We start from the raw sequence: 13,807 nt of genomic DNA, 5'->3' as shown, positions 1-13,807 counted from the left end.
CTTACCTGCTGTGGGTTTTTTCCTTTCATTATTGTGCCTGAAACTGGAAGTCATCCTCTGAATGCAGGATAGCACTGGCATGAGTCCTGAGAAAAAAACTTCAGTCTTGGCTAAGTACTGAAGTGTTGAAAAGTATTGATAGAGGCTTTCTTTGTGTTACTCTTAATTATCATTTCTTTCCCATTAACTAGAGACAGATAATTGAAGCATAGCACTGGAAAGAGCATTCTGTAGGAAACAACCCTACCCCAGGCAGGGGATGAACTGATGACCCCATAAGCTTTCCTAGCTCAAATTTCAGTGGCTTTTCCATGAGGAAAGGCCAGAACAAGGACTGAGAACACTTTGGGACTTTATATCCATTCTCTGCTTAAATAAAGAGAAGGCACACAGAATCTCTTTTCCTCAACACTGATTATGTTAAATAGGGCTCTCCATTACAAGTAAAGTTGCACTGATCTCTGGATAAATACGAGGGACCTGTAAACAGCAGGGAAAATTCAATGAGCCTGGAATAAAAGTGTGGTCAGGCTGTGTTGACAGACTGTCATGGGAGTGCATGCCAGCCTGTGCAGGTGGAGCAGGATATAAAGCATCAGACAGCTGGTTGGAAATCCCAGCGATGGAATTTGGGAGGGCATCTGTCACACCTGTCTCTGAAAGGGTGATCACCTTGTCAGAAAGTAATAATTTGATACAGGAAGCTGCATTTAGGAGGCTTGAAATTTTTTGTTATTGATCCTTTGTAAAGAAGCTACTCTAGGACAGGAGCAGAGGCTATAGAGAGGTAATATTTTTTAATTAAACTGGCTGATAGCATTACAGAAAGCAAAGAAGGTTTTAGACTATGGGCTGTGGCTGTTTCCACTCCCTCTTCTGCATCTCAGCCAGCCTAATAAAAGGTGTTGCCTCTCCCAGTAAATTTCTTTTGTAGCCTGGCTAATTGTGTGTATAGTGCGTTAGACGCTGCTGCAGCCTTTGTGAGAAACTCGTTAACAGTGTGATTGTCTTTGCATTCCTGCAGGCCGGATTCGCACCAGGAGGCAGAGCTCTGGCAGTGCCACCAGTGTCACCTCTACGCCTGCCGATACCCGAGGCCGCAGCCGGGCTAAAGTCGTTTCCCAGTCCCAACGTAAGAATTGCTTTATTCTTGGGGGAGCAGAACAAAGAGTTATTAATGTGTTTCTCTTGAATTGCAGTAGCACCATCAGAGAATTTGGCTCACTTTGGACACGTAATAAAACTAATCCCCACCTAGCCAGTGTGTGCTCCTGCTGACAAACAGGGCCCCAAATCCCAGTGCTTAGTTGTGGCCTTTTTTTGCCAGTTGTGCAGCAGAATTTCGTGTCACTGTGATGTGTAGCTCTAAATAATTGGCACTGTGTCTTGCTGAGACACCCCCTGTGCCTGTAGCTGACTGCTTGCCCTGCCAAGCCTCTCCTGCTTATGTGACTCTATTTCTGTATGTGTGAACACGTGAGCTGTCTAAAATTAATGGGGGTTGGCATCAGTTGAAAATAGGATATTACCTATTTTGTGTAGATATGGGGAAAAGGGTTCTGCTTTGATTCACATGACACATCTGCGCTCTCTGGCTTCCTGGCAAGGCATGGTTTTCTCCTAGGAGCCACACATATGGTGCTGCTGCATATTTGTCATGTGTATCTGAGGAGAATTTTGTCACTCAGACTTTAAAAAGGAGCTGAGGGGAGAGATAAGGTCCCTATTATGAGGACCTTCAGCCAGAGATTGGGTTTGTGAAGGACCTGTCTGTTCTGAGGACTTGTCTTGCTTTGTACCCCTATTTGAAAGCCCTTCTCTGTTCATTCTTTCATTGCTTTGCTCTGTCATGCTGGAGGGTTGAAAAAGCAGTTTATAGCCTTATATTAGACTGGGAGATCTGCAGAAAGATATAGTATATTGAGCATGGGGCCAAATGGAAATCTTTACATTGGGGTCATAAGGATATATTTGGGCTTTGGGATCCTAATGTAAAGTGATTTCTTCAGTGTTGAACCTAGAACTTATCCAAAGCCAGAAGTCACCTTTTTTTCCCTAAACCTAGTTTGGTGAAAAATGGTCTGACCAGATGAGACAAGTCTCAGAAGTATTTAAATAATAGTTATTCTTTAAAGGTTTCAAAGATTGTGGACCTAATGTTCTGTAGAATGCCTTATAAAGATTTCGGATGGTCAAATCTGAACCTGCTGCCTTGGTCTAGTTTGCTGAGTTTCCAGCCTAGTCCAACCAGATGTGATCTTTATCCTTAAACCAAATGTTGCATGGAATAATTTACAAATTCAAATGTAGTGAGTTAGTCACAGGACCAGATTCTCCATGCCCACGCAGTGGATAACCATGTTGTAATTTCTCACACTGGGTTGGGGTGCAGTTTAGAGCAGAACTTGGGTCTTGGTTGACATTTTGCTGAGCAGTTGGTCAACCTTGGGAAGTTTAGTTGCATCTGCACATTAACTCACTGCGTTCTGCAGAGGCTTTAGGAGTGACATGTTTGTAAATAAATCTGTCTGTATTGTGTATAGCACAAACCGCATGCTGAACGCTGTATTGTCTTGCTGTCTTTTAATCCACTTTTTGCCTGTCCCTTGGTCTGCCCTCATAATCAAGGATCCAGATCAGCTAATCCTGCTGGTGGTAAGAAACATTTTCCCTTTCTTGCTTTTTCACATTATTTCCTTCACATTTTTTAACTGCTAAGCTTTTAGCTTTCTTCATTCTCTCTTAACTGTAAGACTTAAAAAGCATTTTGTTGAAGTCGTAAATCAAAATGTGTATGGCAGGGGACTTTGCTTTCTCCCACTAATGAAACATGGTAAGTGTCTGTTCTATGTCAAAGCTGGCTCACTGCTGCAGCTCAAACTTCAGGGGCTGAGTTCTTCTCCCAGTTACTTCAGTACATCCCTGCTGACACCAGTGAGATGACTCTTAGGTCATGGTGCTGTGTGGAAGACTGGCACCTGTCACTTAGGGGTGGGGAGAATGGATCTGGCACCCTGTACAGTATTGGAGTGTATTTGATTGGTTCAGAATAGCTCTGGCCAAGAAATTGGAGGGGGCAAGTAACTTTATACATGTGCTATGGTATTGTTCATGATGCTAATAGAGTTCCCTATCTTCTTACATTAAGACAGAAGAACAGTCTTCAACTTTTGTTGTACTCTAGTTGTAACAGTATTTGGAAATGGAATTTTTCTGAGATGTGAGATGCATTTCAGTAAGAAATCAGTGTGAATATTGGTTCAAAATGTGAGCTTGCCTGAGTATGCTCTTGCAACCCTTTCAAATATACTTTTCCGGGCTGTTTCAGCAAATAAATTTAATGTCAGAAATAGTAATGGCAACAGCAGATTTTCAGGGACTCACATACTCATTTCTTAGAAGAAATGTAAAGTTGCCATGGACTATTCAAAGAGACAAGGAAAAACAAAACAGGCCAACTATTCAACTTGCTAAAACTTTTCATCATCTGAAAAATAAATAACTTAGGTTTAACCAGCCAGACCTAAGTAAGCCAGCATCCCTACGAGTGTGAGGTTCATGGGATTTACCCACTATTGTGTTCATCTGTTCAAATATGGTGTTTTTTTTAATTTTCCTTCACTGAATTGTTGCAGAAAAGCAATACCACCACTGCAGTGGAGCAGTGAGCTGCTTTGCAGCAGGTGACCTGTGCCAGAAGCCAGGGCACTGCAGCACGGCTCTGCACACAGCCTGGTTGGTGTTGCTTTATGAGGAGGTGAGGTACCTGGAAATCCCTTGCTGCTGCAGCAAAGCTGCCCCAGCACCTCCACAAGCTCTCCTAAAGCCAGCTAGGCTGTTCATACACTGCAGTGTCTGCTTTGGGCTTGATCTTCATGGGCAGCAGAGGATTGCTGATGTCAGTGTTGATTGTCCACAGGCTTTCCTCAGTCTTCTTGAAAGCTCGTAGGGAACACTCCCATTAGTTTTCTGAGGGATTTGGATTAGAGAATTGATTGTGTTCCGGTTTTGCTGCCAGTGTGTTTAAAATCATGGGGAGTTTTAATCGTTTGTTCCTCATTTCTGGTTCTCTCCTAGCTGGCAGCCGGTCTAGTTCTCCGGGTAAGCTCTTAGGAAGCTCCTATGGTGGCCTGAGCAGTGGAACATCCAGAGTCCAGCCAGTGCCATCCTCCTCAGAGAAGCGCAGCAAGATTCCTCGGAGCCAGGGATGCAGTCGGGAGACGAGTCCCAACAGAATAGGCCTAGGTAAGAGCAGTCGCTGCAGGGACGTGCTGGCCCGCGTGCCTGAAGGAGGGGCTCTCCTCTTGACTGGGGACCTGTTCATTTGCTGTTGTTCTTCTGAGTTTTTCTGCTGACAAGTTAATGTGATTGTGGTTTGTAGGAGAGAAATTTCAATTTTTCAGGTTGAGCTTATGGTTTCAAAGTAAGCCTGACGGTGTCTTGATGTGTTTTCTGTTTGAAATTCAACATGAGCAATATTATTAGATCAGGTAGCAATAAGAATTGTGAATAACCATCAGAACAAAAAGACCTCATTTAAGCTTATTCCTAAAATGATTTGAGCAATCTTTACAGTCACATGGAATCAAGAGCAGAAAGCACCTTCTTGGATTATTTAAGAAATTTTGCATTTTAAATGGCTTTCTTCTCTCATCCTTAATATCCTGGAGTGATGTTCTTAGAACAGGTTTTAGACTTTTGTAGTAATTGTTCTGTTTTTGATACTCTCGTCTCAGTGACTGTTATGTAAATATTCAGTAATAGTTTCTATTCTCAAATTTATCAGCAGAATTCTTTTTAAAATCAGGTGAGTAAATATCATATATATAAACTTTGTGTATCTGAGTTGAAGTGAAAAGATACTCAGTGTGCTGTCTGAACATTTTCATTTTTTAATATAAATTATTTTGTAAGTTTTAAGCTAATGTAGAAGAACATTTTAAATGATACGGATTCTAAATTATTTTTGTCTCCAGAGACTTTACCAGTAGATTGAAATTGATTGAAATTGTAGCCTTACTGTTGGCAGTTAAATTTATAACTATTGCCTTAGCAATAGTTTTATGTTTACATTTGAGCTGCATCTTTATTTAGAGGAGGTCGTTAATAAAGAACTATTTTATTCATTCTTTCCAGTATACTGAAATGAGTTTGAGGCACCTGAGTGTATATGCCGTTATGATTCGTAAAAAATACTGCATATTCATTGTGACTGCTTTTCCAAAATCAGTGTTCTTCTGATGTCTGATCTAATTTATGGGCTCTGTATGAATACATTATGCTTTTCTGTTCATTGCTTTTAAAATGTAAAGTGCCTCCCAAATACTAGAGGTAATTGTTCTGCTGTCACTGTGTAGAAGAGCATTGTTTTTTAGGAGGAAGCAAAGAATTGTGGATGGTACCATCACACATGCTTAAGCTGGTCATCATACTATGTGGTGTGATTTGAAACGTTCTTGAGCACCTGAAGGGAAATTGCCTTGTGTAGAATCCTCACTCTTGGGTTGCCTGCTTTCAGGTATATTACAGGAGCCTTGAATTCTTTTGAAAGAGTAGTTGGTATCATTTCTCTGATGTGCGCCCTGAGAACATAATCAGTGCTTGTTCTTTGAGAGTGGGAGAGAGATCTGACATGTATCAGTTGTGTGGCTTTCACCTATTCCCCCCAGGTTGATGGACACAGCCTGGATTGAGCTGTTATGGGAACAGGAGTGTCTGACACTTTTCTGTTCGGTTGAAGAAATTCTATTTATTGGATTTTGAAAGTTGTAATACTGACCCAGATGGAGATAGCTTTTGAGCTGTCAGCTATATACCATTATTCCATTGTACTTATTACTTTATGACATAGTAGCTAACAGTATTTTATGCTTTTTTATTGTGTTGCTTCAGTCTTTATATTTCCTTGGTATTTTATTTTGTTTGTTCATTTCATTAAATAAACTCCCACTCACCTTGATTCCAAATACAGAAACCATCCCCTGGAGTTCTTCAGGCTCTCCAGGGCAGTAGCAAAAATAGAGCCCTCTGCATGTGGATGCCTGTTAACATCAGTACTTTACTGCTAGTTTTGATTTCCATGATGACTGCAGGTATCCATGAAGTAGATTCCTTCTGTATGCTGGGAAGCTTGAAGAAGATTTTGTTTCCCTAGAGACAGCACAACAAGGCACATTCAGTGTTCTGAGGTCCTGTGTGGTCACCGATATGTCTCTGCTTGTAACACTTCATTTTTAAGCCTGCCTCTGCTATCTGCTCAGTGAGTTTTACTAGTGGTGACATCCTCTTGAGGAAGGAGGAGTGCAGTCCATTTAATCCTGAGCATTTCTTCGGGCTCCTTGAAGGAGATCATGTGCTCAAGCAGGTGATGTCCATTTCCCATGGATTGAAAATTATCAGCCTGAAGTTAATTTTCTTGGATGCTTTGCAGATCGTGTGGCACAGCTGGATCTGAAAGAAGTGAGAGATCCAAGACAGCCATTCTCCAAAAAGTGGAGCAAGCACAGCTGCCTGTCAGCTTTATGCAGCAGCACTCTTTCTGTTGGGGTTATGCTGTCTGCATTTATTGGAAATCTTCAGGCAGTTCTTGACTTGCCTTGAGTGGGTGTTCCCCACTGCAGAGCTTTCCTTTGGCTGTTGGGCAGAATTTCAGACTCTCTAAAATGCTGGTATTGATATAAGAAAGCGTCTGCTGATTTTTAGTCTCCACTTAAGAATCATTAAAATTCACACCCTAATAAAATACCAGTTTCTTCTGGTAGATTGATAAACAGGAGCACTTTCATGTTCTGCTGGTGATATTTGCATCTGTTGGGTTCCACTGGCATAAGACTGCTTGATAGTGTGTTTTAATAATGGTGTGAGCCATGTCTACATGCTCTGACTTTCCAGATGAAATTGGTAAAACTTGCATGTACCGTACACATTACAAAGTTGGAATATTATTGGAAACAACCCATCCTTGTCCTGTCCTAGACTTTCTCACAGCAGAGCTGGCTGTGGACACACTGTCTGCTTTCATGGTGCCTACTCCTCTTAATCCATTTTGCTACTCATTCACTTGATTTCTGTCCAGCTTTTGAGGGTTGAGAATTCTCCAATTGGGACTTGGTCTGTCTTCTTTGCTTTTGCTCCCTGCACTGCAGAGACAGCCTGTCACGGTATGAGAGACTCAGCTAAATGGCAACACTGCTGGCCTTTACTGCTGGCAATGTCTGAAGGACATAGTCTGAGTAGCTGATACAAAATCTTCTCTACACAGCGTGGTGGTGAAAATGTGAGACAGGTGCCTGGGAGTCCACAGCAGACTCATCCTTCAGTTCTTTTCAATCCATTTTTTTTCCTTGATTTTCTTTTGTATCCAGTAACATGCAACCCTTTTATTTGACCATTAATGCTGAAGTACCCAGCGTTTGGCTTTGGGTGTTCTGTTTGCACAGTCAGTATTATGCTTCATCTGTAGCATTGTCCTACCTATTGTAGGACAATGCAGTTAAAGTGCATTTTCTTTATACTTCATGCTGCTGCTGTTAGCTGGTATGGAAGGAGAATCTATTGTGTACATCCACTAATTTTTGTAATCATTCAAATCTCTCCCTCTCTAAAGAGCCTTTACTGTTTTTAGTATGGTTGTATTATAGAAGAGATGGGCAGATCTTCTCTGTTTAAGGGAAATGACTGCTTGTGCAAACCTGATGTGAAGGCTGCCGTTATTTACATCTAAGCATGAGACCCAAGAATGAGAAGTTTGCTTCTAGAGTGTCTGCAATTTCAAACCAAGTATTTGTGTGGAGAACTTTAGTGTTACTTTTACCTGTAGTTCACCTGTCAGCTTTTTCCCTTGTACATCTGAGATGGGATTATTGTACTCATGGACCCTAATTTCATCCAGCTCTTGTAATTTAGTCTGTTTTATTTATTGTAAGACCATGTAACTCAGTACCATTAGACATCATGGTGTTCTAATCAGCTTGGTTGATAGCTCATCTCACATTGTCTGACATCAGCGGTCAACCATCAGAACCATTAATTCGTCACAGAGATATGAACTGGGTTTTGCAAAACTGGGAGGGATTTGACAAAACAAGAATCTGGCAGAAGTCTCTATTTGAATTTTAAAGCCTAAATATGAAGGTTTCTATTCTGTTCTGTACTGTTTTGCTTGAAGGATGCTAACATATTCATTTTATGTGAGGGCAGTGAAGCACTGTAGAGGAACTTCAGCTTGAGCCTAGACATTTAACTTCTGTATACAAGCCAATAGAGATTTGTAAGAATATATATATATTCTGAAGCATGCAAATGACATTATTTTTATAAAAGTAAGGAAGCAGTCAAAGTATTAGCACATTCATGTTATGTGTATGTACCTCTGCTGTGTTGTCAGCAAAACTGGCAGATTAGGTTTTACTCTGTGCCTGAGAAAATTCTTCAACAGTGATTCCTGAACACTTGAAATATGCTACTGCCTTTTTAAAACAGCAAGGGAAATCCCTGTTGTCATTAAATTCTCCTGACAATTAACTGCTAGTTTTTGCCCTAAGAAAATATAGTATTCTTTATCAGGCTTAAAGCTTACTAAATAACTTTCTGCAAACATTTTTAAAACATTCAGGGTCTCAAACATCTGCAAGCATGTAAGGTCTTGTACAAGTAAAGAATATAGTTTAAAGCTCCCCTGAAGGGTGCATATGTCTCAAACTGTGTGCATATAAAACCATAAAGATAAACTTCTAGAGATGTCTAAGGAGCAGAAGTTAGTTTCTGTTAAATATCTGAAGCTACTGCTCTCTTCAAATTCAAATTACTTTTTAACCTGTCTTTCAGGTATTCAGGTTCTAATTATTTTTTCCCCAGTATCTTTTAATTGGAGAAAGATATCTCTGCAAGTCTGTGCAGTACACCTTTTTTTTTCCTTAGGATATTTGTTTAAAAAACTCTCTTATGAAAGGCAAATCTATGTAAAAAGATCATATCGGTATTACTTACAGAAATTTTTGTCTGCTCATTTGTTCCAGAAGGGTGTTTATTTTAAAATGAAGGAAGAAATATTCCAGAAGGGTTTCTTTCAGCCTCATCTGTTTTGCAACAGTAGAGCTTCCCTAAATGATTGAAGATTCCTGCTCTACTTGAATAACAAAACTTGGATTGCTTAAGAAAAAAGCAGACTGTCAGCCAGACATTAATGCTGCTGAAATTTCACATCCAAACACAGCTCAGCATGTAAGGTAGTTGGTTTTGTAAAGAGCCTGAGCAGGCTGCTACAAATTGTAATTACTAATGTAATAATTACCATAACTAACAGAACTGTGACTTGACTTTGAGCTTTCTGTCCTCATTAAACTTGTTCACCTTCTCTGAAACTCTCCATGCTGCATGCTAGCACGGAGCAGTCGTATCCCCCGACCCAGCATGAGTCAGGGGTGCAGTCGTGATACCAGCCGTGAGAGCAGTCGAGATACAAGCCCTGCTCGGGGCTTCCCTCCACTTGGTGAGTACATGTAGGCATTGGAGCTTTAAGGGTCAATATTTTTTTTCCTTTTTCCCTTGTTGTGATTACCCTTTCAAGACACTGCTAGGTGGAATGAGCTCTTTTCTGTCCTCTGGATTCCTGACACTCCCCGTTTCCAACCCTGTTTTTTTTCCCCTTCTGTTTTCTTCTGCATGCTTCAATTCTGGTTCTCAGCATTTCACTGTTAGCAGGGACATAGCTTAGTTTGTACTTTTGCACTTTTTAGTTTCATTGAATCAGCTTGTATTGGGCTGCTGTGCTTTGCTTAATAACACTGATGGAAATCTATGGGAGGGCAAGCCTGGATTTTCTAGGTCACAGTGAAGTAGTTTTGTAGCATTGTAGGCTGTTGTTGAGTGAGTCAATTATTCATGATTTGATTTTCTTACAGCTAGCTACAGTTACAGTATATAATTTTTATCCTGAATCCTCCAGTGGAGATAGCAGCTCTCTTTTTGTAGAGGTTTTACAGGACAGTCAGTCATCAATTAAGTTGCACATGCTGTAGGAAACTTTGTCAGGCAGTGTAGAACCAAGGAAAGACTGAGATATTAAAGGAGCATCATTAAACTGCAGTTAAAGTGTACAGTACAAATAGAAAATCTCATTGCACTTACCTTATGCAGAAATTTTCTGCACAATGCTGAATACAGCAAGATAGTTAATGTTTCTGATCAAATGCCATATCATGTGTTCAACCAAATACATTACTTCTCGTATCAAAACTTGTCATCTCAGACATGAAATATAGTTATCTCCAGACCCTCTTCACTTATGTAGTAATTTAATGAAGAATGGTGTTACAGTATCTATTTTGCACATAGTGACAAATACAGTTGTATGATGTAATGTGTAAATGGAACAGAGCACAAGTTTTAATATTGGAGAAGCTTTTGGGTTCAATGACTTTATTATATTGAGCTATATAATACTCTGTTTACATTAATATTTCAGCTTCTGGTGAAAAATGGAAGGAGTTCAACTTTGCATTCATAACTTGGTTCATAGCACTTTAAGATAAATAGATGAACATTTCATTGATTAAATGAAGGTGATTTCATACCAGATCTAGAAAAAGACAGTAGATCTACAACTGTAGCTTATTTTTATAGCTAACCTGCTTAGCTTCAAGTTTGGATGAAGCCTTTTTTCTCCAGCTAAAATATATAAGTAGGCTGGATTTCAGTGTTAATTCATCAGTGTTCTATGTCACTGTGCTGTGTTTTGTTTGTTTTATTAAAAATATAGTCATTGAAGTACTGTCTTGAACCCTTTCTGAAAAGCAAATGCAGAGTATCAGAACCGTGGTTGATGTGAGCTTTGTACACTTCCACTGGTGCTGAGTCTGTATAATCTCAGTTACAGATGTGTGTTATAGTGTTTTATTGTGGGGAAATTGTGAGGAAAGAGTAATCTCATTTTAGCTCTTGATTTTTAATTACCTGAAGAGTAATGCATTTCTAGAAATACATTGTTATTAGGCCATAAAGGTTACATGGGGAGGAAATACCAATGCAACAACAGTAACACCCAATGTTGTTGTTACCCTATTACCTTTTTCTTGTGTTTTCGTAGAAATGCTTTAAGATCAAATGTGTTCATGAACTTGTTAATTATGTGGTGTGTAATTAATTTCAAAGAAATTTATATATGTCAGTTTAAGTCAAAACAGTGTGGTTCTCTTACAGTATTTTTAGAACCCAGTTAATCTCGCAAAAATGCAAAGGTAATATAATCCTGCTGTTCATAGTCTGGTTTTATTTATAATGATTAACTTGTATATTTGCAAATTATATTTAGAGTAACTAAATGGAAATGACAAGATTCTTGCATTTAATGGTATGGTCAGTGTCAGCACTGACATCCTATTGTTTTGGGGCTGCAGTGCAGGCATACATGTCTGCATGAGTCCTGCTTCCTAAGTTAGTAAAAACAGTCAAGAGTGAATCTATATTCAGCCTCCTTGCAGAGATGTGGATTTCTGAAATTTTTTTGTTATTCTTGTTTCTCCCTGGGCCTTGATCTTGCAGTGGTGTCCACAGGGGCACAGTGGATGGCTTGGGGGAAAGCAGTCATGACCTACAAACGTTAATTGTGAGGTTCAGTCCATAATCCTCCACTGATCATGCAAATCTTTCATGAGTTTACGTATGTTGTCAGTGGGGTAGTACTCTTGAATAAATGCATGGGTTCTCCATGGCCAAAGGCCATATTGCATATAGCTTTTAGTGAAGCTCTTGAAGTCAAAACACCCCTAAATTTTATTTTTCTCACGTTGCTGATTCTTATTTCATTATATTAGTATCTGTGTCTTTGAATGCTTTACCTTAAACAGAAGATGTAGAATTTTCTGCTGCACATTTACGTGCATAATTGACAAAGCCTGTTTGTATTGTAAGGTGATTCTGCTTTATTTTTTCAGTTTCTTGACAGTACTAGTTATGATGTTAAAGCAGCAAGGCCTTCAGTGAGTCTGTGGTGATGAATTGCTTAAATGAACAATCGGTTTCTTGGGTCAGTTGCTTTGAGCTGATGAGCATGTTGTTGCTAGACATAGGGAAAACTTCTTTAGAAAGACAAAATTTCTGTAATTTGGGAATGACTGGGCCCGTTTTTCATTTGCTTTCATAAAGAACTCACTTGTATGTTGAAGCCAAGAACTGAAAACCTCTCCAAAGGCATTTTGTGATTGATGTGCTGCTAACAACTGGGAATTGAAGTGGGAGCTATATTTGGCTTAGGCTCCTCTGCTACTGTGTGCGCTCCATTGCTTTTAACAATTTGTATACATGTGTCGTTCTAGATGGGTGTGTGATGTGCATATTCTCCTTAGCTCTGCATGTACATACTGAGGTTCAAGAAACGTGTATGCAAAATTTGTTAAAAGCAAGGGACCTTTGGAAGTAGCAACACCTGAATATGTGTGTACGTGTGTTCATTTGGAAAAGAAACCAACCCGAGGACCTGTACAGTGGTTGGTGACCTCCCTGTATGACTCTTCCTACTTATGTGGTTACGCATTCTCTTTGTTAACGTTGATTTTATTATGCATAGGCTAGAATGTTGTGGAAAAATACCTGCAAGCACAATTCGTAACCATTCCTCATGGCTTCACTTTGGGGTTTAGATCAGACACATCTAAACCCTGCTCTGTAGTTATGTGCTCCACGTTCTCGTGACGGCCGCCTGCCAGACCTGCAGGTCTGGAACGTGACTGATGTGCATCGGGGTGTTTTTGCTGAGCTGCACCCAGTCTGGGACTGTTCCAAATGAGTTTTGTCATGCATTGTGTTAATGGTCACGGGGGAAGGGGGGAAGCTGCGGGCGAGGCGTCGCAGCGGGGCTCGCACTGTAGCTGTTCCGCATCCACATGCAGCGCCATTCCCTGTCACTATGAAACACCTCTGCGGTAGCGGTCACACGCATCCCCTTCGGATTGTGGCATTTTCTGTCTCGGGTTCAATGTGTGTTAATCCTGTGGGTGTTGCCATTCCTTCTACTTGCAGCTTCTCGACGTCATTCCAGGTCCACTAGTGCTCTCTCCACTGCTGATTCTGTTGGGCAGTCAGGTGAACAAGCGTTAACTGCATGAATCCGCTTCTTATCCGTAGTCTTGTTTTACACCATCTTAACATTTGCCATCGTGTGCATCAGCCAGCACTTGGCATGTGCTTCTCACCGCTGCGGGCCTTTCTGTTCTGGTTTTGTTCAACGTGGCTTTTTGTTTTGAGTTTCATTTATTGGATGTTTTTAATTTTGTGTATTTTAGGAACATTGTGAACAGTGTTTCAACAAAGGGTGATCCAGGGCTTTCTCAATTTTCCTGTAAATTGGATCAGTTGTGCAGCATGGGCTAAATCCTGACTGATGCAGAGTACTTGCAAATTATTTTTCTTCTTTAGCAGTGCAGCACTTTCCAGTGCCTAGGACAGGATCCCAATGGGTTTCATCCCATTTATTACTAAATATTCTGGACTCCTGTCTCTGTTAGTGAAAGTTCTTTGTGAGATCTCCTCCAAAATACACAGCAGCAGCAAAAGTTAAGCACCTGATGAGCTTTCAGAATGAACTTTGGGGCATAACTCATGCTGATCCATCCTTCTTATAATTCTGAAGGCCTTGTCCAAAATACATGGAAGCTTTTGAAAGAAAAAAAAAAAATCCCTTAATTTCACTGGGCTTTGCATAATGTGACTGATGGTTACATGTAATGAGAAAAATCTGCAGATTCCAGTTACTTTTGTCCTACCCCTGTACTGGGTTTGCAGTTATGGAGAACCCATAATTCCTTTTGAA

The 13,807-nt window shown here is 40.2% G+C and overlaps 1 protein-coding gene across 16 annotated transcripts in view; it reads left to right on the top strand.

Moving 5' to 3' along the window:
• Positions 1 to 13,807, top strand: part of CLASP1 (cytoplasmic linker associated protein 1) — a 171,620-nt gene that overhangs the window by 99,660 nt on the left and 58,153 nt on the right. For all 16 annotated transcript variants that reach the window (XM_041403676.1, XM_041403683.1, XM_041403571.1 and 13 more), the window contains 2 exons: positions 1,025 to 1,132; positions 4,078 to 4,245. In XM_041403676.1, coding sequence (XP_041259610.1) covers positions 1,025 to 1,132; positions 4,078 to 4,245 — 276 coding nt within the window. The remainder of the gene's footprint in view (positions 1 to 1,024; positions 1,133 to 4,077; positions 4,246 to 13,807) is intronic.

This window comes from Onychostruthus taczanowskii, unplaced genomic scaffold (assembly GCF_017590055.1).
Source record: "Onychostruthus taczanowskii isolate IOZ18803 unplaced genomic scaffold, ASM1759005v1 scaffold10, whole genome shotgun sequence".
Taxonomy (NCBI): domain Eukaryota; kingdom Metazoa; phylum Chordata; class Aves; order Passeriformes; family Passeridae; genus Onychostruthus; species Onychostruthus taczanowskii.
Note: the sequence above shows the minus strand (reverse complement) of the source record. Positions and strands in the feature narration are given on the sequence as shown.